This window comes from Abramis brama (genome assembly GCF_963993115.1).
Source record: "Abramis brama genome assembly, chromosome: 17".
Classification (NCBI taxonomy): domain Eukaryota; kingdom Metazoa; phylum Chordata; class Actinopteri; order Cypriniformes; family Leuciscidae; genus Abramis; species Abramis brama.
In genome coordinates this window covers 29,006,366-29,031,558 of record NC_139979.1, presented here as the reverse complement: position 1 = coordinate 29,031,558, position 25,193 = coordinate 29,006,366, and the positions used below count along the sequence as shown (strand labels likewise).

Here is a 25,193-nt window from a genome sequence, read left to right as displayed (position 1 = left end):
TATTGAAATGAAGGGGCAGAATGAGGAGGTGTCAGAGAAAAGGAGGAGGAGACATGGGAAGGTGCTCATCCTTCATATTTCATCTCCTGTGGTCAGTGGAAGTGTGTCTGCTTCTACCTGTGTGGGAGAAAGACCACGTCCCTGCTCATCACCGTCCCTCCTTCATTCACGCCTGCATTGACAAATAATGGCCATAATTATCTCACACATTGACGAGGATCATCAATGCATGAAGTAAGAGGGTTTTTTGGAGAAGTGCTTTACCCCAAATTGAAGGTACGATTCTTACTGTGCTTTTGTGTTTCTATTGCATGATTCATGTTTGGACAGATATTTCAGAAGCTCAACAAGTGCAGTTTTTTCTGTCATGTCCAGTATTTGACAAAAACAGCTTGTTTTGTTCAAATATTTTGTGATCTTGTGTGTGAGCAGCAATTGAGTTTGTCAGAGAAATTTAGCTTCAAACTATTTCATTCTTGTGGTTATATATATATTTTTTTTTATTTCACAATTCGGAATATTCATAATAATTCCCTTAATATTTTGAAAAATGTCTTTATTTATTTTATGTCAAATTATTCAAGCACATTTGGGTCATCATTTATCAAATATGAATATTATTTGTAAACACTTACAAGGAGATATTTTATATGATCTGATCCTTAAAAAATTGTGTTCATTTCAATATTTGAATCATAATAATTCCCTTATATTTCGTTTAATTTCCTTATTTATCATATGTCAATTGGTTCAAGCACATTTTAGTCATCATTTATCAAATATGATATTATTTGTAAACAGTAAAACTGCACAGTTGTAAGGTATTTACATGATCTGATCGTTAAAATGACTTTCATTGGTGGAAACAATTGATTTGGTCATTAAATAATGTTTTGATTAGAGAAAAAACAGTTAATTCAGACGAAGCTCATGTTTAGGATTTTCTAGAAGGATTATGGCAGTAATGAATCATCTATTACATGTTTATTATGTATTACATGTTTAGTATCTCATTAAACGGATCTAAATGTGACAATGTTGGTTGTTAATTTTTGAATAGATCTGTTGCTTCAGTCTAGTTTATTTAACAGCCTGCACCGACTCATTGAGCGAGTTTTAGCGGGTGCCATCCGGTTCGGGTTGATCTCGTATCAACATGGTTGATTTGCTCCTCCCTCTGTCTCTCTGTATCATCCTTCTTTCCTCCGCGTCCATCACTGCGCTCTCCTCATCCCATCAGAGAGGCTCCTGCATCCGAGGTCTCTCTCGATCCTCTGCACTCCTGCCCAGCGACCCATGCCAAGAGGCAGACTCGCAGTCACACTCATGTCCTCCGCCATCGCCCCCGTTAAACCCTCCAGCACCACGGGCCCCAAGGAGGTGGAGCTGATCCTGGTTAAAGAGCAGAATGGAGTTCAGTTCACCTCCTCCACCCTGGTCAGTCCCAGCGGTCAGACTCACCCGTCAGGGGAGGAGAGGGAGACCTGGGGCAAAAAGATTGACTTCCTCTTGTCAGTGATTGGCTTCGCTGTGGATCTCGCCAACGTCTGGAGGTTCCCCTACCTGTGCTACAAAAATGGAGGAGGTGAGAGAGACTGGCGTCTTTGAATGTTAAAATAGGTGTGAAGTCTGAGATTGTTTGTTCTTTAAGCCATGTGGAGGAAATTGATTTAAACCTAGTTGTAGAGGAATATAGATTTACTAGCAATTAGAGAAAGAACAGAAATGTTTAGTGAAATGTTAACATGCAATGATATTGAGCCTGTGAAACCTTGATAAACCAATATTGTGAGTACAGTTATAGTTAACTAAAACCATTATTATTGTTACTTGAATTACAATGAACTTCAAGTAGTTCCCAAAGCACCATTTATCATTTTGATTTAGTTTACATTTTGACCAATTTTTACAGACCTAAATGATTTACTAAAATAGCAAACTGAAACTTAAATAAAAATGAATAAAAGCAAAGGTAACTTTATTTGGACAGTCCACTTTAGACATTCTACTAACTATACGCATTCTACTAATCCAAACCAGTCTACTAATACTCTAATGAGAGTTAGTTGACATGTAGTTGCAAAATTGCTACCAAGAAGATCTAAAGTGTAGATACCAAAACTAAATAGACATATCAATAAAAAACTTTTTGTTATTTTTATAATTTTTATAGAAGCATCATGAAGTGATTATCACGCGTCCCTCCTTCACTAGTCTTTTAAAGTGTTGAAAGTTGGTTGATGAATGTCCAGAGTGAATCTAGACAAAGAAGAAAATATAACTCTCGGATATAAGAGAGTTTTTATGTGTCACATGTTTTCATCATGATATCATTCCCAGACTTCCATTTTGTGTGATTTCAGCATTTTCATCACTTTACTCTTATTCTAACATGTATATTTCAGAAGGTTTCATACTCTATAAATACTCTAACTGGTTGGGTTGTGGTTGTGTCAGGTGCTTTCCTGGTGCCGTACCTCTTCTTCATGGTGATTGCTGGGATGCCGCTGTTCTATATGGAGTTAGCGCTCGGCCAGTACAACCGTGAAGGAGCAGCAGGAGTCTGGAAGATATGTCCTATCTTTAAAGGTAACGTGACCTTTAGCTGTTGTTTCTCATTTATTGTGTAATTTTATACAGCTGGCACGTGTACGTCTTAAGATGACAGTGCTGTTTTGATCAGATGTTCACTGGCTCTGGAGGCAGAAGGTGTTTGTGTCCCCAAAACAAACTCATCATGGCAAACTCTAGACAGGTGCTGTTTATCTAAAGCTGAAGTCATCTGCAATCAAATGGAAGACAGGAAAATTGGCTTTTAGAATGAAATTTGCCTGCCAGACCTCAGTTGTTGGTGGAGCGCAAATTTTGCGCCACTTCACATCATGACGGTGGCCTGACACAAGCATACAGAAAATATTAGCTAAGTGACCTTCACTCTCAGATCTGCACTGTTCCTAAATAAAAAAATAAAAAAATATGTGATGAGAAGCTTTCCATAAAGAATGCTATCTATATTGCTTTCACTCATTAAAAATAAAGGTTCCAAAAGGAGGTTCTTGCAGCGATGTTATAAAAGAACAATTTTTAGTTCCCCAAAAAACCTTTCAGTGAAAAGTTCTTAAAATATATATATTTTTCTTAATTTAATAATCTAAAGAACATGTTTCCACTATAAAGGACCTTTTGTCCAATGAATAGTTTCCATGGATGTTAAAGTTTATTCATGGAACCATCAATGCTAATAAATAAACTGTGTATGTGCTTTCAAAATTCCAGAAACTAATGTGCTGATCTGAAGAAATTGTAGTCACATTGAGGACTTTCATTTTTCAGAACCTTTTCTTTTTGTTTTAGATGTATCAGTTGTTTTTGATGCTGCTTTGGCAGAATTGTTCAAGCATGTTGGATTTCAAGTTGGTGAATCGTGGCTCTTCAAAATAAAATCTTAAATATAATCTGCTTGAAACATAAAAACTATGTCCAACACCATATATTCTTTTCAAACAGTTTATTAATTGAAACACAGTATATAAAGCTTGATTTTGAACACACTCTGCATGGTTGACAAAGCCATCATCTGTTTCCTAAATACGCCTGTTTTCCGTATCCGTAACGGGCTGTCAAGCATATCGCGGATGGAGAGAGAGAAGGAGACGGACATTTTAATCACAAGCTTGGGTCTCTGTAAGCCTGCCACTCAATGAGAGATTACTGTAATTACCGCTGATCAACATGTTTGCTTCCTCAGGATCGATGCCGGGAATCACACATGTGCTGCTAATATATGACGGGAGAATCCTGCTGTTTGCTTTAAGACAAAGAACTCAGTTTGAAGGGGCCATGGGGGTTTGATGGCAGTGGAAACTAACTTCTTATTTAAGTTCATGCACAGAGACCCGGAAGCTTTTTGTTTTGTTTTAGTGATTGTCAATTTTAATTGCACCTCTTCTGTCAATTTGATTGACTGATATGCTACAAGGAACTTCTTCAGGAGTAAAGACTGACCTAGACATTTTAAAAAGTGAAAACTTTCCACAAAGAGTGTAGCAAAAAAACTTTATACTTTATATATTATATTATATTATATTATATTATATTATATTATATTATATTATATTATATTATATTATATTATATTATATTATATTACTATGATTATTTACTATGGATTTACTGCTTTGGATTTGCTTTTTTTGCATTTTTAAGTTTCCAAATTATGTCACTTCTTGAACACTACCTGGTGTAACACTCCCGGCATTGTATGCTAAATGTACACACCATGGTGATGTTGGAGTGACCATGCAATACATGGTCCAGATCAGCCTCCTGACAGCAGATGGACTTCGGGCATCAGCAAAAACCATCCACACTTACACTAGGTAGTGTTTCCGACCTGCTCTTCACCCCAAACCAGTGGAATCCCGACTTCTTCCACCCGTAACAGTAGTACTGCTCGGTCCCCTCACCATATCGGCTCAAATACATAAGCAATTTGACTTATTATGGGCTTAACAGTCCTTTCTAGTTCGTCGTCTTCCATTTCAAAACAAGCGTGTGTTCAAAAAGTAAAGAAATGCTTATATTACTTCACTGGCCAATGGAGCAAACCAACCCCGTGACGTCAAATACTGTGGTATTGCACGATGGTGACGCCCTTACTCCAAAAGCTATAACAAAACATCTTTTTTTCTTTAAAATGGTTGCATTAATCGTGTTTGGACTCTACACATTATAGAACACCAGACCTAAAGTATGAGAAGAAAGATAGAAATTGCTGCCATTAATGAGGCACCGCAAAGCTGTGCTGGACTGTGTGGAGGAGTTATTTTTATTTTTCTAGGTGGCTGATGTTAAGGAAGATTATGTGGAGTTCACTGATCTGCCACCGAGGAATGTGCGATGACCTCAAGCTCATGGAAGGGTTTTGTTGTGGGCTGGATGAGGACATTCTCTTCCTCATGTCCAGAGGGGATCCCTGTTTGAGTCAAGTGGAGTACACCAACTTTGCTCTCTGGGTGGATGAATCCTCCTTGGGAAACGCTGAAGAGGAGAACAGCACGACCGTCCAGCCCCACCCAACATCCATCGTCATGTCGCCAATTCCATAGCCCAGCCAGCCATCACCCACTCACATGGACATTCAGCTAGAGCCCACCGCAGACGAGGAGCTCAAGCCTGTCACGATGAGAGAGCCAGAACCTGAAAAGAGGACAGTGCCAGTTATCACCCCGGAGCCCGAGCCTCATAAAGAGTCTGACCATAGGACGTGGGATGCCTGGTGGATTACGAGGGTATGGACAAGGACAAATGGAAAGTTTAGAAGAGGAAGTCACCGCAGATCCCGCCCAGCTCAGAATTTCTTGTGCCTGTGTCATCACTGATCTCCCCTAGTTCAGAGTCCCCTGTGTATTCGTCGTCGCTGGTCCTGCCCAACTCTGAATTACTTTTACCTGCAGAGCACCAGCCCAGCCTCCCTCTCCTGTCCCCTCCTCACAATCCAGCCAGCTCTTGGCCCTGACTCTGCTGGTTCCCTACAGTCCCTCAACATCTCCATTTACCCCATCAAGTGTGCAGATCTCCCACAGGTCCTCCGGCAAGCACCGTCTTGGCAAGAGGTTCCCATAGCTCCGCCTTCAGCTTCACTCCACATCGGCCAGTCAACTCACAAGCTCCACTTTGGCTCCTCCCTCCATTGACTTCACCCAGAACCTTCGTCCTTCCACCTCTGACTGTTCAGTCGTCGCTCCATATTCTTCCAGGACGTCAGCTACGCTTAGTCCCTCCACCCTTCTGGCTCCTCCTCTGTCCTCAGTCTCCACATTGCCACCTCAGTCCTCAAGCTCCTTGGCTCCACTTCCATCGCTCGTCATGGTGGCTTCGCCGTCATTTCCACAGTCCCTCCAGCATGGCTCCTCCTTCCATCAACTCCGCTAGGAGTTTGGCTACTCCTCCAGTGCATGCCATCTTGGATCCTTCCGCCATCGGCTCCTCCCTGGATCCTGCCACCATCTACTCCTCCCTGGATTCTACCACCATCTGCTCCTCCCCGGTCCCATTCGTTTGCCCTCCTGCCGGTTTCCAGCCCTTTACCAGCTCCTCGTCTTCCTCCAGAACCCCTGTCCCCATCCCTTGGGGGTGGGGGTGGATAGATCTGTCACACTTTTATTGTGTTTGGTTCTCATTTTCAAGGAGTTTACATTCTGTTTCCTTTGTTCCTTGTTCCTGCCATTATTAGTTTCTATGGTTATTCATTAATTAGTTCACCTATAATCATTCAAGTCATTATCATGTGTGTATTTATATCCTTCAGTTCCTTGTCTTCATTTGTCTGGTGTTGACTGAGTTTTAATACTCACTGTTATGTTGCTTGATCGTGTGATATCTGATTTTGTTTATTTTTTATTAAAGTATCAACTTATTTGTACTTTCATTGTCTCCTCTTCTTTTTTGTACTCTACACGTTACAGAAACAAAGATTATTGGAGTACGAAGAAAATACTATTTCAGTCGTTCTCACGTTTAATTCAGTGTGTTACTTGCCATTTCTTTGTAGCTGTTCATAAAATTTACTTGCATTTTTTTTTAGTGAAAACTGTTTCAAAGAAAATCCTGCAATCTTTTTTTTCTTCAGTGCAGTTTAAGGATTCTCTAATCTGGATTTTAAAAACGAATCAGTTTTGACATTATAGCTGACAATACTTTTGACAACAACACCTACATGTTTCGTCATCTAATATTCGAAGATGCAAAGATCATTTAGACCCATTAAATCCAGGCTGGTTAGTGCTGGTTTAGCTGGTGGAATGACTTACTGTAGCTGATAAGGTTGATTGATCAGGAAGTTCATTATAAGGCTGACCAAGGAAATCTTGCTTGTTAAATTAGTTATACACCAGAATCAAAATATAACTTGGTGAGCAGTCATGGTCTTTACAGTGGTGATATCTTACTCACGTCAGGTTTGCTTGGTTTTCTCAGGTGTGGGCTTCACGGTAATCCTGATCTCCCTGTATGTGGGATTCTACTATAACGTCATCATCGCCTGGGCTCTGTTCTACCTGTTCTCATCGTTCACCAGTGAACTGCCCTGGATCCACTGCAACAACACCTGGAATAGTCCCAACTGCTCTGACCTCAATGATACTCTGCTCAACGACACGCATAAGGCCACGCCGGCGCTCGAGTACTTTGAGTACGGCCAGCACAAACACAAGCTGTCATTACAAAAGCATTTCACAAATACAGAGAAACCCCTCTACAACCATTACTGTACAGTCAGCAAGAACAATCTTCATCACTGTAAAAAAAAAAAATCATGTCATTTTAACAGAATAATTCTGTAAAAAACAGTAAAAATGCAAACATATTTACAGAACAACCTGTACATTTTACAATTTAAAACTTGACAACAATTTACACAAAAAAAAAATACATTTTAAAAATCCAAACAACAGTAAATCCAACAGCCCCTTTCTGCTGAATTAGGAAAGACCACCAAATCTGTTTTTTACCTTTATAATATACTGACATCCACCATGATTACACGGGTGTTAAAGAGAAAGACATGATGAATCAAAGTTCTTCATAAGTGACTATAGCTGAGGTACAGTAAATACTAATATATAGAATACCCACAGTGTCATACACACACAACACAAAACACAAAACAACATCAACATTTAAACAACATAAGATGTAACATAAAACCCGAATGTACATGAACGATAATAAAAATTAAGAAGAAACGTAATTATTAAAAGGAAAACCCATCAAATTTGATTATGGGAATGTCAGTATACAGCTTTCACTGTAAATTAAAGGGTTAGTTCACCCAAAAATGAAAATTCTGTCAGTAATTACTCACCCTCATGATGTTCCAACCGCGTAAGACCTTCGTTCATCTTCGGAACACAAATTAAGATATTTTTGATTAAATCTGAGAGTTGTCTCACTCCTCCATAGGCTGCTATGTGACCGAAACTTGCTGGCCCAGAAAAGTTATTAAAGAGATCGTTAATATAGTCCAAGTGACTCCAGTGGCTCAATCTTAAGTATATCAAGCGACGAGAATACTTTTTGTGCGCAAAAACAAACAAAAATAACGACTTTATTCCACTTTTCATTTCCTTCTCTCTGGGCCTCGTAGTGTTTTTGCGCTGCGCGTCTGTGTTGCACGTCATCACGCATCACACACATGACCGGCGTCGGCCAATAGTGAGCCTACGTGGTGACGTGTAACACAGACGCGCTGCGCAAAAACACTACGCGAACCAACTAGAGGTCCAGAGAGAAGGAAATGAATAGTGGAATAAAGTTGTTATTTTTGTTTGTTTTTGCGCACAAAAAGTATTCTCGTCGCTTGATATACTTAAGATTGAGCCACTGGAGTCACTTGGACTATATTAACGATCTCTTTAATAACTTTTCTGGGCCAGCAAGTTTCGGTCACATAGCAGCCTACGGAGGAGTGAGACAGGGCTCAGTTTTCATCAAAAATATCTTAATTTGTGTTCCGAAGATGAACGAATGTCTTACGCGGTTGGAACAACATGAGGGTGAGTAATTACTGACAGAATTTTCATTTTTGGGTGAACTAACCCTTTAATGTTCTTTTTTTACTTCCAAAAACCTTTTGGAACTTACTGTTTACCAATTAACAGATTTCTACTGTAGCATTTTTACAGTCTTTTATAGTTAAAATTACAATCAGTATTTGTTTGCTCTGGTGTCTCTTGCACCTCCAGGCGAGGCGTGCTGCACCTTCATGAGAGTACTGGGATAGATGACCTGGGTTTGCCCCGCTGGCAGCTCACCGCCTGCCTGGCCGTGGTCATCGTGGTCCTCTACTTCAGTCTGTGGAAGGGAGTCAAGACATCAGGAAAGGTTCGAGTTCTTACACAAGCTCTAATATATCTCTGCGGTCTTGCCAAACTGATGTTTAGCTGGTGTAAGTGCACAAACCCCTCTAAAAAAACCTGCCCAAACAGACTGACCAGACTTGGAAAACAGGTAAGCAGAAAATTCCACTTTTAGTACTTACCACAAACAGTGTAGCAAAAATTGGTATTAGTATTCTTCACTTAGTATAAGGAGATCAGAAAATGGTGACCATCAGTGCTATGAGGCCACAACAAATATTAAATTAGCTGTTTTTATTTTATATTTATTTTACAAGAGTTTAATACCCCCGTTTAAAAATGTTACTAATAGTTGTCATCACAAACAACAAACAAACAAAAAACAAATCAATTTTTCTGATTGATTAGACACTATTCATGGTTTCTTCAAAAATCTGGTTTGCAGCTGTCATGCAACTTATATGTTTTCAGAAATTGAGTGAATAATAGACTGTTGTTTGGTAGTTTAAGCATCATATAAATACGATGTATTGATGTTGTACGGTGACATTCATGATATGTGTGTCCAGGTGGTGTGGATCACAGCCACAATGCCTTATGTTGTCCTCACTGTCCTGCTCCTGCGTGGAGTCACACTGCCTGGAGCCATGGATGGCATTAAAGCGTACCTGAGTGTGGACTTCCTGCGGTTGTGTGATGCTCAGGTATACACACACACGTTTACATACACTACCATTTAAAAATGTTGGGGTCAGATTGTTTCTTTTTTAAGAAATTCATTCTTTTATTCAGTAAGGATGCAGTAAATTGATCAAAAGTGACAAAGACATTTGTAATGTTACAAACAATTTCTGTTTCAGATAAATGCACTTTTGAACTTTCTATTCATGAAGGAATCCTGAAAAATAAAAAGTACCACGGTTTCCACAAAAAAATATGAAGCAGCACAGCTGTTTTCAACATCGATAATAATAAGAAATTCTGAAGGATCATGAAACTCAGCTTTGCATCACAGGAATAAATTACATTTTAAAATATATTACAATATAAAACAGTTGTTTTAAATTGTAATAATATTTCCCAATATTACAGTTTTACTGTATTTTTGATCAAATAAATGCATCCTTGGTGAGCAGAAAAGACTTCCAACCATAAACTTTTCAATGGTTGTGCATCTCAATAAATATCATAGACTGCATATAATATAAAAATAGTAATTTATTAATTTATTATAAGTGTGGTTCATGAGACCACAAAGTGCATTATAAGATGAATTACAATGCATTATTCTTTAAAAATACTTTTATAATGCATAATAATATAAAGGCTTTAAGGAAAGTGTTACCAATGAAGGTTCTTTATTGGCATCAATGGTTCCATGAAGAACATCCATGGAATCTTTCCAATATAGGCAAAAGGTTCTTTATAGTGGAAAAAAGTTCTTTGGATTTTTTTTAAATGTTCTTCACACTAAAAAAAAAGAAGTTTTTTTTTTTTTAAGAACTGTTTTCTGAAAGGTTCTTTGGGGAACCAAAAATGGTTTAAAAAAAAAAAAAAACAATTGTAAAAAATAAACAAAATAAAATTGTAAAAATTGCAAAACCCCTTTTTTGGAACCTTTATTTTTAAGAGTGTTGATCACTTCTGTAGACAATTTTGTACCCAGAGCATATATAAGTCAACTCACATACAGTCTTCCCTTGCACACACACACACACACACACATTTTTAAGCATTTACTATGCTTCATACAAAAACAAAAACAAAACGTAGGGAATACCTGAACTACGTAACGTCTCCATTAAATGCACATATGCATAATTGCATTAAAGAGCAGCTTTATTGCTCTTTGAAAATTTATACAAAATAGTTTTCAGTCAATAGCACATATCAGATTCATATGTGTGTGTGTGTGTGTGTTTACGAATCAATTTCTTGAACGCCTCATGTCATCGCTCATGTCATCGTCATCGGCAGGTGAAGTTACAAGTAAGTTTTTCCACAATCCACGATTCTTTCCCGGAGGACCACTTGGCAAAGAGACCTCAAAGCGGCAATTTCAGAATTAGATTAGACACATGTGTGCAGCAGCAATTTGCAAAATTACCCTGTATTCACAAGTGTCTTTCATCTTTCTGCTGAATGAGTTTCCTGCAATTATCTCTAATGATAGCTGTTGTGCGGGCCCTTTTGTGCGGCCGGCCGGGGCCGTTTTGTGTCGCAGGTCTGGATCGAGGCAGCCACGCAGATCTGTTTTTCTCTGGGAGTGGGGTTTGGTGTGCTAATCGCCTTCTCCAGCTACAACAAATTCAGCAACAACTGTTATAGGTGAGCAAAGTCGAGTCATATAGCCTACTGGAGCAATAACGCAAACAGACTCAGCGGGATTCACGAGCGACACACACACATGCGCATTTTCTCACACTTTGTAATGCTGAATTAAAGCCCCTTTGATGCTTTTTAGCACAGAGGTTTTTGCATGTTCATCTTGACATCAACTGTTTCATCAATATCAGGCTGAACAGAATAAAGCCGCCGATGTTTGTTTGTGTTACAGAGACGCCATCATAACCAGCTCCATAAACTCTCTGACCAGCTTCTTCTCTGGGTTTGTCATATTCTCCTTCTTGGGTTACATGTCACAGAAGCACAACGTCGCTCTAGATAAAGTCGCCACAGATGGTGAGTGAGTGTGTTTGTATTGTGCACTCTCAGAAAAAGAAGAAAAGGTACAAAAGGTGTCACTAGGGCGGTACCCATTCAAAAAATACTAATATGTAGGCTATATTTAATTACTAATATGTACATTTAGGGTACTAAATACGTAGCCTAAACTTTAGGGTTAAATGAGTTATATACAAATGTGTACCTATTGAAAGGGAAGGGTACCGCCTCAGCTTTTGTAAGCATACCTTTTTTTTTTTTTTTCTGAGAGTGCCATGTGATTGCTTACAATGACTTTAATGCATTGTTTCCACAGCATTTATTAATGTTCATTTCTACATGTAGCACATTTTTAACATTTCAAGTTGTATAAATTAACATTTACATTTACATTTATTAATTTAGCAGATGCTTTTATCCAAAGCGACTTACAAATTAGATTATTACATGAATACATACAAAAATTAACATTAATCAATGTATTATGAACAATAGTTATAGAGTCATGATAACTTGTTAACAAATTTAATCTTATTGTAAAGTGTTACCGTTACATTTTGCTGAACAACATGATGCATATTTTCTTTGCAAAATCAAGTTTTGTTTACATAATTTTCAGAATACTTAAACAGAATTTCCTAAAACATTAAATTACTGTAGTGAAAAAAAAAAAAAAAAAAACTTTCTCATTACTGTCATACAGAATTTAAAAAATATACTGTAGCATATTAAAAATTTAATTTAAACTATTTAGGTAATAATACTATTATTATTAATATTTCATAGATATTAGAAGCTACATGCTCAATGCTTCATGTCCTCTGTGAAATAAACACGTGGCACTGAATTCCTGATTGATCTCTTTTAAAGCTTAAGTGTCAGAGTCACTGGAGCCGGTGTTCATTGTGACATACTCTTCCTAAACACCAGCGTCTGGAGACAGAGAATGATTTCTCTGAGAGCAAAATCGATGTGTGCGATGCAGAATGTCAGTGGAATCCAAACATGTCGATTTGTCTGATTCTCAGCAACATTTCTGTTGGTCTGATGCATATTTTCTGGAACAAATGTAAAACTGATGTATGTTTTCTTATGAACTTTAAAACATTTTGATCACAGACTTCTACCTAAATGCAAAAATATTTTTTTCTAACAAATTATGCTATGACTCAAAAGTCTGGGGTCAGTCAAATTGTAATGTTTTTGAAAGATGAAAAAAAACAAAACAACAACAACAACAGTATTGTATTTTCAGTACGATATATATATATATAACAGTATTTTGTAAAATGTAATTTATTCCTGTGATCAAAGCTGAATTTTCAGCATCATTACTCCAGTCTTCAGCGTCACATGATCCTTCAGAAATCATTCTAATATGCGGATTTGCTGCTCAAGAAAACAAGTTGAAAACAGTTTGTGCTGCTTCATATTTTTTTGTGGAAACCGTGATACACACTGTTAACCCTTGCTGTAAAAAAGGCCAAATTCTGACAATATCATACCATTTTCCATTAAAACAGCAATATACCATAGAAAACAAAAATAGCCTACAGGAATATACTGTAAATCAACAGCGCTCAAAATCGACACTCAGAGGCTGTTTTCCCAATCACACCCTATACCCTCATTCAATATTCCCTACATTAGTTCACTAATATAGTCCACTTGACAGAGTGAATGAAAAGAAGTGAGTGAATTGAGAAACTGATGAACACCTGATAAGCAGAATCACTGAAGGACAGAGAAACAAGAACAGAAAAAAGAGAAACAAGAACTACAACTGACTTCCAGCCATCGAGTGTGAAACCAGTTTACAAACCAGTTTACGATTTCTTTCATACATGTACAAAAGTTCTTGTTGAGAATTAACAGATATTTAGTTGTTGATATTTTACTGAAAATAATAAAGTTTGTTGTCACCATGATGGAGATCAGTATTTGCTTTAGTTGGTCTCCCTTGACTTTATAACATTAGTTTCTCTCTGGCTGCTTTAACTGTGTGTTTATAAAAAAACATTTATTATGACAAGAAAAAGCCAAGAGGAAGATGATCAGGTGTTTTAGGCTGTTGAGATGATGACATAATCATCCTGGACATGTCTGATTCTCTGATCACATCCAGCATAAAAGCTTTGAATTTATGGGTATTTAATATTTATCATATATCTGTTAATCTACAACATTAAATCCAGCAATGTTTTTGTAAACATTTATTATGAAGGATGTTGAAATCATATAGTGCAGTAAAACATTTTAAACTCGTCATTTATTTGGACACAGACATCAACATCAACAATCAGCATATGAAGCTCAATAATGGTGACAATCAAAAGTTTCATGTCGCAATGCATGCTGGGTTCCAGGATAGTATAAAACTCCCAGCATGCACTGCAGTATGAATAAAAATAAAATAAAAAATGTTTTGCCACCATTGTTGAGAGACATGTGCTGATTTTTGATATCTCTGTGCTCCTGCAAGACAGTGTAGCTCTGTTTCTTTGGTTTTGCATGAGGTGTTAAAAAAATTGTCATTGTAAATCATTGCTGTAGTTTCACAGTAGTAGTAATATAACAGTTTTGATACAGAATTAAACTCTGAATGAGATTAATGAATGAACAGGCTATATAATGATTTTGTCATCATACTCAATTTAACAAACTGCATTCACAAACCTTGTGTGTGTGTGGGCACAAGTGTGGCTTGCAAAAACAAAGTTCAAGCAAGAGAAAAATGTATGTTAAAAAAGTAAAGGGTCAGCATCCCAACTAAAGCAAACACTGGTCTCTATAATGGTCACTTCAAACCAAACATTTTCAATGAAACATCTCAATAACAACTTCTGTAGATGTTTGACAGAAATAAAGTCATACTGGTAAATAATAAGTGTCATAATCTGTAATGGCTGGAAGTCAGTTGTATTTCTTGTGTTTCTCTATTTTCTGTTTGTGTGTTCCTCTTTCCTTCAGTGAATTTGCTTGTTAACAGCAGGTGTTCATCACTAATGCTCAATCATCACTTATTTCACTTATTCACTTATTATTCAACATATTCCCTTAATTATCTCACTGCAACACTGCGTCAATGTTACTTTTACTCTTTGTAGTGTGGATTTTCCTGTGGGGTTGAAAGGGTTAACAGTGTAAGATAAAAAGACACACCCACAAAATGTATTTTAACAGTAATAAACTGTAAGTTATAAAACAGGTATATACTGGCAACACTGTTGCCAGTAGTTTACTGTAAAATGTTGTTTTTGTGGGTCACCATTGTGCTGAAGAGTAGAGGCTGTGCTTCAGTCCAGGAGAAGCTCTTGAAACATTGATCATTTGCTGCATGTTGCTTTATTTAACAAGCGTTGACTGTGTAGTTGCTGATCTAGTGGAAATCTTTTTATGTTCAATAGTTTTTTAGTGGTCTCAAATGAAATAAGTCCACTGTAATACTTTGCTCACATTATTTATGCATAATACATTTTAGTTAATACATTTAAATGACGGTTGGTCAATTTAAGGCAGTTGGTTTCTGCAGTCGGTTTTCTTTCTAAGTTTTAATTTAGTGCATTTTACAGTAACATACTGTAGATTACAGTAAATAACTGTACAATTAACAGTATATTACTGGCAACAGTGTTGCCAGTATTTTACTGTTAAAAAACCTGGTAAGGTCTAACAGTGCATGTTATTTTTCAGGATTCTTTGATGAATATATTTGTAATAGAAATATTTTATAACAATATAAATGTCTTTATTGTCGCTTTTGATCAATTTAATGCATCTTTGCTGAATGTATTTTAATGTATGATGTAATTCAGATAGTGAAGGAAAATCATTTAAGTGTTTAAATAGCATCCCAGGAAAAAGGGATGTTTTTTTGTTTTGTTTTGTTTTTTACACTGTTTGTGTTATTTCATCATTTTACTAAATCTAACATGTAGAAAATGGTAAAAAAATAAATAAATAATAATAATAATAATACAAAATAAAATAAATAAGTAGATGCATATATTTGTACTGTTAGTGTAAATATAAAAAATATTTTGGGTGATTCCATTCAGTTTTTTATAAAAAATATAATGCAACATCTTCAGTGTAAAATCATTTTACAGTGTGTTGGTGTATAATTTGTATTGATATGATTGTGATATTCTATTATAATATAGACTAATACAGCAACTTCAGAGCTGGTTTTTAATGCAGTGTATGTAAAGGTGTTGAATCTGTGCTTTTTGCTTCTCTCCAGGTCCTGGTCTAGTGTTCATTATTTACCCAGAAGCCATTGCTACACTACCAGGTTCATCAGTGTGGGCTGTAATCTTCTTCATCATGCTGCTCACTTTAGGAATTGACAGTGCTGTGAGTCGATGTGATAGACTTATTCTGTCCATTTTACCTGCTCAATCTGGAACAAAACTCCAGGTTGCATGTATTTACTGTATCAGTACAGTACAGTATTACTTAATGCTCTAAATGATGTGATGAATGGACGCTAATAAACACAATGCTCTGTCCTCATAGCCTGGTAAACCTGGTAAACTCTGTTTTTCAGATGGGAGGGATGGAGTCGGTGATCACGGGACTCATCGACGAATTCAAATGTCTGCACAAACATCGAGAGCTCTTCACGCTCTTCATCGTAGTTTCTACGTTCCTCATATCTCTCATCTGCGTCACAAACGTATGTGAGAGGCAAACAGTCCTTTAATGAGACCGCTCTCATCTAATGAGCTTTTCATCTGATTATGAAGAGTCTCTCAAAGACTTATGGGGTGAATGTGTCGAATCTCTCTGTTCACCGTGATCATGTTCTTCTCTTTGGTTTGGTCTCATCTCACTTCTCTCTCCAGGGTGGCATCTATGTGTTTACCCTGTTGGACCACTTTGCCGCCGGGACATCGATTCTGTTTGGAGTGTTGATTGAGGCCATCGGCATCGCCTGGTTCTACGGTGAGGCTGATTCCTCTTCTTACATGTCCAGTGAAGCTGATGTGGCATTAGGGCTCTGATGGGCTTTCAGACGGCTGTGCTCCGGGGCCGCTCGCGCTCATTAGGCTCCCAGGGGTCCTGATATGTGGCTTATGGACTCATATCTGTCTGGAATGCGGAATGGTTTACTCTTCTTCGCTAGGATTTGAAAAACCACTTATGAATTTGCCACTCAATTTGAACTTTATATTGATCTACTTGTAATCAAGGAAACATTTTCATTTAGTTGAACAGGATGTACTTAAATAACAAAACTAAAACTGAAAATGATAAAACAGAAAATTGCTAAAACTTTAAAATGAAAATGGGAAATAAACAAATAAAAACTAATTCATAATAATAATAATAATAATAATAATAAAAACTATAATAGCATCTCAATGATACAAAAATAACACTGACTATACTAGCACTAAAGAGATTTGGAAATTACTGAAAGTCTTTAAAGAGCAACAAGAAATAATAATAATACTAATCTGAATGATGGTCTTCTGGGCAAATGAAGAGAAATTATGATTATTTACCAGTAACGACAAAAGTAATATTAGAAGTTAGTCAGAAATTATTATTATTATTATTATATAACCATATGCACATGGCAGGTCCTATAGTGGTGGCATATATTGAATACAATGTTGTTGTTTTTTAACAATCTGAACGATGGTCCACTGGATTAATAATAATTATAATAAAAGATTATTCTGTACATTTCAACAAAGTAATATCACAAATTAGTCCAACACAATCCATGGCAATGCATAACTATTTTAAATTTTGGCAAATCATGACTAAACTGCATGAATTCGTATTAATCTCATTCGACCCCAGTGACGGTTATGTTCAGGGGTGGAGCTTCATGTTTTTTTCCCAAAATAATCATATGTATTCGTACAATACACAGTGTACAAATTCATACGAAATCACTACCATGTAAAACAGATATGTTTTCGCATGACATGTTAGCCAGAGTGGATATTTTCACTCTTGGTGCTTTTAGTCTTGTCTGAAGTGGAAACAAGAGCCACACTGGATTGCTCAAGAATTTTTTATATTCGTTTTTAACCGTTATTTATCCCTTAATCAAAGATTTACAATTTACAAATATATACTGTGACGTTTGGTTAACTGTGCTAAGGGGTGGACATAGACTATTGTGGTTACATAATACGATTGTATCCTGAAAACTACAGTTATCATTTAATTTACAATTATTTTCAAATACTCAATCCCTAAACGTTTCACGCATTGACTTTTTCCTCGAAAAGCCATTTCTTTGCTTTAGGCAAAACTGGCATGTAGTTGGTGGAATGTGAACTTTGCAAACATACCTAAGGCAACAAACGATTCTTGGAGACCTGAACTTCAGCGTGACTCCATAAGCTCCGGACTGAGAGATCAGCATCAGAGAGCAATGCTTGAACCTCTGGATCTTGAGGCAGCAGGTCACAAGCTGATGCTGTCAGTCAGGCCAAGACCAACCAGCCTGAGGCTTCAGTGGCCTTTTTGGAAATTCCGTTTGCTGCCGAACACCTGTGCGTTTGGCCCTCTGCTCGTGACACAGCTCTGCTCTCGCTGTCTGCTGCATTCAGACATCGAGCCTTGATCAAAGCCCTGCGGGCAACCAGACTCACAAAGCAAGAGATCTACATGGAAGCCACTATGAAGTTCGCTTCCGATCAGTTTGTCATTTTGTTTTGTTTTTTCATAAAAAACAAGTGCACAACTCGAAGTGATATTGTTTCATGTGGAGCATGGCTTGATGGTGTCACTCAATATTGGCATATATATTAAAATATGTTTTTAAGTCAAGTACGCCTATGAAGTATAGGGGATAGACGGGGTAGTTTTCATACTTATTATGTTTTCCTTCATAACTCACTGGTATCTAGAAATCTACATGCCATTTTTGGCATACAATGATAAATATTTATATGTTCCAAATGTACTCTACCATTCAAAACGTTAGGGTCATTAAGATTTTTTTTTTTTTTTTTTTTTTTTAGAAATTCATATTTTTATTCAGCAAAGATGCATTCAATTGATCAAAAGTGACAGTAAAGACATTCTGTTTTAAATAAATGCTGTTCTTTTGAACTTTCTGTTCATCAAAGGATTCAAAAAAATAAAAAGTATCATGATTTCCACAAAAATATGAAGCTGTTTTAAACATTGACGATAATAAGAAAGACTTTAGTAATGATACTGAAAATTCAGCTTTGCATCACAGGAATAAATAACATTTTAAAATATATTACAATAGCAAACAGTTATTTTAAATTGTGATAATATTTCACAGTATTACTATTTTTACTGTATTTTTAATCAAATAAATGCAAACTTGGTGAGCAGAAGAGACTTTCAAAAAATATGATAAAATCTTACAAACCCAAAACAGAGATTAATGTTTGGTTGTTATCACTGATCTGTCCTTCAGAGAAAGGAAACATCAGAGTTCACAATATGCCAGTGATACAATTGATTGTCACAGTGGTTGGAGACAATCACCTGTTTGCCTATGTTCCTTTGTTCTCCTTTTCCCGCCATAATCAGTTACCATGGATATTAAATTAACCATCACAGCTGTTCATCATTTAGTTCATCACCATGTGTATTTAAGTTCCTCACCTCACCTCAATCTTGTTTCCGGTATTGTTTGTGCATATCACACTGTTTCGAGTTGTTGGCTTATGTTTAATAAAGACTGTCGTTATTGTACCTTCTTCTTCATCCGTGAACTTAAATCATTACAACTGTATGTGTGGTTATAGTCTAGTACCTTTTAAATATTTAAAATCGGTTAAACCTTTTTTGCTGAAATAAATGGAACTGATACGTAAAAGAAGAGGTCTTTAAATAGATATTTTAAAGAGACAGAGACAGAGACAGCTGACCTCACAGCCATGACAATATCTCTGATTTGTTTGGTAGGATCTGCAGTATCAGTGACATTCAAGTTCATATTTAACCAACAACCTAAATAGATTTTAGTTTGGATTCAAAGGTATCAATAGTTTGGAGAGCAGAAGATAAATATTTGACATGGAATAAAGGATAAACTGAACTAAATAATTTGAGCTTCACCTTCTGGACATTTACGAGCATGTGTGTTTTTAGGTGTGGATCGCTTCAGTGATGATATCGAGGAGATGATAGGACAGAGACCTGGCCTCTACTGGAGACTGTGCTGGAAGTTTGTTAGTCCGTGTTTCCTCTTGGTACGTTCGCAATCATGATTCCTCTGTTAATAACGCAACAGTGCAAACAATTCCATGCCATTTGTATCATAAAAACTCCTTTGTTTAGCATTAAATGGTACTTGTTTTCTCTTCCCTTCATTCAGTTCATGGTTGTTATCAGCTTTGCGACGTTCAACCCTCCCAAGTACGGTTCCTATTATTTCCCCACATGGGCTACGATGGTGGGTTGGTGTCTGTCCATATCATCTATGATCATGGTGCCTCTCTACGCCATTTATAAGTTCTGTTCTCTGCCGGGAAGCTTTTGTGATGTAAGTATTCCATAAGGTGAACATGCAAAAAACTTTATCGAAATGAATTACATCAAGTCAGATTTATGTTTTTTAGCAGGTTATAAAATACAGATAGTTTCAAAGCAACTTCAAGTAAAATAATTACTCAGTTCAATAATATTGTTGATGTTCCTAAGTTATTGTCATTATCAATTCAGCTCAATTCATTTTTAAAATTTTGTTCTCGTCCAATAGAGGGTATGCACTAGATGTCACAGTAGGCGGGAGTCACAGTGGTTACACCCACTGAGTGGCAAAAAGACTGAGTGGCAGCATTAGTGTTTTAGATTGAATGCAGCGAATGTGTGACCGGATAAATAGGATCTAAACAAAGTGAGAGGTACACCAGTAATACCAATAGATATTAAATGGCCAGAAATGGTATTGAAGGCTGCACTTAGATCAAACAAGATAAGTATAGTTAAGAGAACAGAATCAGCCGCCATCAACAGATCATTGGTAACTTTTACCATGGCAGTCTCTGTACTATTTAATGGACGGAAACCAGACTGAAAGTGTTCAAACAGATTTTCCAACATTGATTGCACAAATAGATTCATCAAGCTATCTTTTTACAGACTGCCGAAAGCTACAGAAAAGAGAAGCAAATAGATCACAGGCAATTCGCAGAAACAACTAGAAACCTGTCACCGCAATGCGTAATTACAGTTACCATTTTGTGTCAGATGTATTTAAAATCATAAAATCACTGGTAAAATCAGGGGGAAAATCATACCCTAGGTTATATTTTATATTAATATTGTATTGTAATTAAATATTTACCATCTTATATTCTTACATATACCATCTCTTATGATGAACCTTGTGTTTTACAAATGGGGAAGGTTGGATAACGTTAGACAAAACCAGTTGCTACAAAACCAGCAACTCATCGTTTGCCTTATGGTGACAGCTATCCAGATAACTTTAAAAGTTTCTACAAAATATTTTGAAATGTTCAGAATATCCAGTGATGTCCTCGTCATTTTAATTTCGCCATCAAACCCTGTCTTGAAGTAAGGCCAAGTGTGAAGTGAAGTAAGACTTCTCATTACACCGTTTACAGAAAGCTTCTGTCTATAATGCCTTAGTGCTTGAACAAGTCAAAGAGCTGGGTGATATATAACAATGATATAAGTGATCATCTGGATTTATAGTGTTGTTTAGCAGAAAAAGCATTCACAGGCTTTGCTTTATATTTCCCCGGCATCGATAAATGTCATGAAACCCGATTCCTGGCCACATGTCTGTCAATGGACCACTGGTTCTTTGGTAAGTTGTAAGGGTCACTGTCGAGTCTAACTGTCTTCTATTTAAGTGGATAATTGTTTGTTTTACTCCTGTTTTTGCAGTTTCCCTTACTAAAACCAGCCATGTTGCAGGACGCTTTGCCACTCAGACTGGCTGAGGGGGCGTGGCCTGGCAGGGAAAGTGACATCAATGCATACCCTCTATAGTGTCAGAGAAGCTGAATCGATAATATTACTCAACATTCATTGTCTTTTTTAAGCCTACTAATTTCTACTCCTAATTGAACCACTTCTAAAGATTCATCACTATGCAGAAATTATAATGTATTATTGTTGATATTAACATCCTTGCATCCATCTTGTTACCATGATTCAGTGAGAATGTGTTGCGCTATTATCTCGACAGAAACTGGCGTATGCCATCACTCCAGAGACTGAACATCACTTGGTGGAGCGTGGGGAGGTCCGGCAGTTCACGGTAAGATCTTATTTTCAGGATCACGGGTTGAAAAAAATCAGACAGCTGTTTCATGTGTACTTGGAAGATTACATAAATTGTATGGGTGAACTTTCAATTATGCTAAACATGACATTTTACAGCACCGTTATCACAGATACAGTACATGACTTTTAGGGCAATCCGATCCTCAGTGCAGATATGCTGTGATTGTTCTAGCCTCACTGATATTCCTCCATAAGAGTAGAACTCTTCAGTAATGCATCTGTAAACGTTTGATCTGTGTGTCTTTTGTCTCACTCTTAAAAGCATAGATTCTACAGTAAATAGAACATTAAAGGGTTCTTTCAGTTCGCGTCATGAGATCATTTTATGGATTTAGTTGTTATTAATTATTACGTTTTAATTCACTTTTAGTTTTAATTACATTTTATGAATTAAACAGCTCGTAAACGTACTTTATCACTAGAAAAGTAATGTACATGTACTTACTATAGTATTAACAGTAAATTATGCATAATTACAAGTAAATAACCTTATAACAAACCCTAACCATAACTCTATAGTAAGTATATGTAGTTAATTAATTTTACTCAGTACTTATTTGAGTAAGTACAATGTAACAATGTCACCTTACAATAAAGTGTAACCAAAAAATTAAAATAACACGTTGCACATGAAAGTATTATGCAATAATTTAATACCTTTCTACTAATATAGAACCTTTTTGGCATTTAGTTTTGGCCGTAAAGTTGAGTCAAGAACACTAGGGTTCTATTATGTATATGCAATTTTTTCTAAGGGTACATTGATTTACACAATAACGATGTACTAAAAACGGAAAAGTTTTTCGCATACAGGCGACAATGTTGTCAAAACGATCCCCGTTCACACGGATCCACGAAAATTAGTAAAAACGCTGTATTCTGCAGCCAGGCCATTAATTGGCGATGTCACTTTGTAGAGAAACATTACACTGACCAAAACCCCTAAAAAGTTTTTAGTCTTTACTTGAAAACCGTGTCATGTAAAAGATCCCTAAGAGTGCATATTTTCTGTAAAGCAACTTCAAAACGACGCATGTTGTGAAAAGCTCTATATGAACATGACTTGTTTCTTACAGCTTCAACACTGGCTGGTGGTTTGAGCGGCGCTCTACATGGAGGTTACGAAGGCACCGGAGGACTCGGCTTGACAAGAGCAATGCGTGTCAGTGCCAACAGAAGTGTATTACTAGTTGTTTCTTTCTCGCATAATCGGATGTGGCTGTTTCGTGACTTCGATCACAATGTGGTTGACATTCTGTCAGTATGAAGTTTTACTCTTCACTATACGATGACTGTTATGATATCTGATGTTGTCCCCACTGAATTATATTGTTCATTTATTTCTTTTTTTGTGATCAGAGTACAACTGAGCCTTATTGATAAATGTGATTGAAGTGTCAAAAACTGTACAAAATACATCTTTAGCAACACTAAAATTTAGAAAAGTGTAAATAGTGCTATTGAAAAAATAAACCTATCCTCTTTGTGTCTGAGAAGTGCAAATGCATGTATGAATGAGCAGCAAGTTCAGGTTGATCACAACAAGTTTCATGCTTGCTTAAAGTATAAATCAGATGCATATTTGATTCATATTTGATGCATATGACGTCCCAGAGAAGGCTCTCTTCACAGAAGACTTTAGATTGCAATAAGGTTTAACCGTTGGTCACTTTGAATCTGTTTAAGTGGCGCCAACAATTGCTCCATGTTAGCAGAACTGCTGAAAAATTAATCTGCATGCAACAACATGCTATGTGTCAATCACTGATTCCTTTTGTGGGCTATTTGCATATACAATTTTGCAATTACTCCATGCGGTGGGAGTCTTCCAAACGACAAAACACAGTGGCATTTATGGGATTTATGTCTCACTGAATGTTGTCATCCACAACTATACTACTGGAGATTTATTTACATGAAAGTTTATTACGAATATTTGAAGTTTTTAAATTTAATGATTTCAGTGCCTGCTAAAATTTGTCAACTACTGAAATGTTAATAAAGAGTGTTTATGTAAAAAAAAAAAAAAAAAAAGGAAAAGGGATTTGATTGTTTCTCAACACAAACACTTCACTTCATTGGAGTCAATATTTGTGGAAGAGAAGTGCTGATTTCATGCCATGGACATATCACAAAATAGGCAATGATATGGACAAAACCAGTGTCAAGTTTCTACTGAAACAAATTCAGTTTAGGACATTTTATTCTACTGTTAAACAGCTAAAAGAGAACGTTCTTTGAACTTTTTTACAAATTTTTACAAAATTCTGTTACTACTTGTTTCAGAACATTCAAAAGTACCGTTCCTATAATGTTTGCAAAATTATAAAATGGAATGTTCCCTTAATGTTCGCATAACCAAGAAACATATTTTTTTCAAAACATTTCAAAACCGAATATAAACACTAGCAAAACGTTCTTAGAACAAGTTTTTGTTAGCTGGATATACCATAGATACTTAAAACGGAGTCCCACAACACAGTACTGCAACTCTATCATGTCGGAATCTACAAACAAATCTTAAATATTTTCAAGAAGATTCTCAGGCTTTTGTTCATTCATCATTCTACTATACAGTAGATGATTATCATTGACAATTATTTTATTTTGAAATGACATATGTATAAAAAAATTACCTCAAACAAATTGGTCTCCTAATCTATTTAGCCTATCAATTTTTATGAAATGTTCTAGACCTTTAACACAAAAACAGGAACTAGATAGCATTATTTTGCTGCATAGAGGTATACAGTGCCTGTAAGTGACTACAGAAAACATGTGTGTCAGTCTGTAAATAAATGGCAACAGACACAAAAGTAAATGCAACTGTAATTAGAACTGAGTTCTATTGAAAGAGCATTGGTGTAAACATCATTTTAGCTTGTACAAAATTTTTGTCTATGGTTATCGACAGCATGCCACAGATGTTGTCAATAACGTTTAACTTGTATTGAACCTAGAATGTTGACAATACCATTAGATAGCAAGGTTCAAACTAAAATGTGTTATTATCAGTAATGTGATTTGCTAAAACTGTCCCTCACAGGCTGTAGAACATCTTTGGTATAAGCTTACATTTTTGGTGATTGAATATACTAAATACACTCACCTAAAGGATTATTAGGAACACCTGTTCAATTTCTCATTAATGCAATTATCAACCAATCACATGGCAGTTGCTTCAATGCATTTAGGGGTGTGGTCCTGGTCAAGACAATCTCCTGAACTCCAAACTGAATGTCAGAATGGGAAAGAAAGGTGATTTAAGCAATTTTGAGCGTGGCATGGTTGTCGGTGCCAGACGGGCTGGTCTGAGTATTTCACAATCTGCTCAGTTACTGGTATTGTCACGCACAACCATTTCTAGGGTTTACAAAGAATGGTGTGAAAAGGGAAAAACAT

The 25,193-nt window shown here is 36.5% G+C and overlaps 1 protein-coding gene across 1 annotated transcript; it reads left to right on the top strand.

Annotated features, from left to right (window-relative positions):
* The first annotated feature begins 103 nt into the window (after positions 1 to 103).
* On the top strand, positions 104 to 23,282 carry slc6a3 (solute carrier family 6 member 3). Its single transcript, XM_084089425.1, has 15 exons — positions 104 to 276; positions 1,241 to 1,585; positions 2,458 to 2,589; positions 6,979 to 7,192; positions 8,745 to 8,883; positions 9,428 to 9,562; positions 11,083 to 11,186; positions 11,416 to 11,540; positions 15,766 to 15,878; positions 16,072 to 16,200; positions 16,370 to 16,469; positions 19,623 to 19,723; positions 19,849 to 20,016; positions 21,694 to 21,765; positions 22,868 to 23,282. Exons 2-15 carry the CDS (start codon positions 1,297 to 1,299, stop codon positions 22,889 to 22,891), a joined length of 1,845 nt encoding a protein of 614 aa, XP_083945551.1. The 5' UTR covers positions 104 to 276; positions 1,241 to 1,296; the 3' UTR covers positions 22,892 to 23,282.
* The last annotated feature ends 1,911 nt before the right edge of the window (positions 23,283 to 25,193 follow it).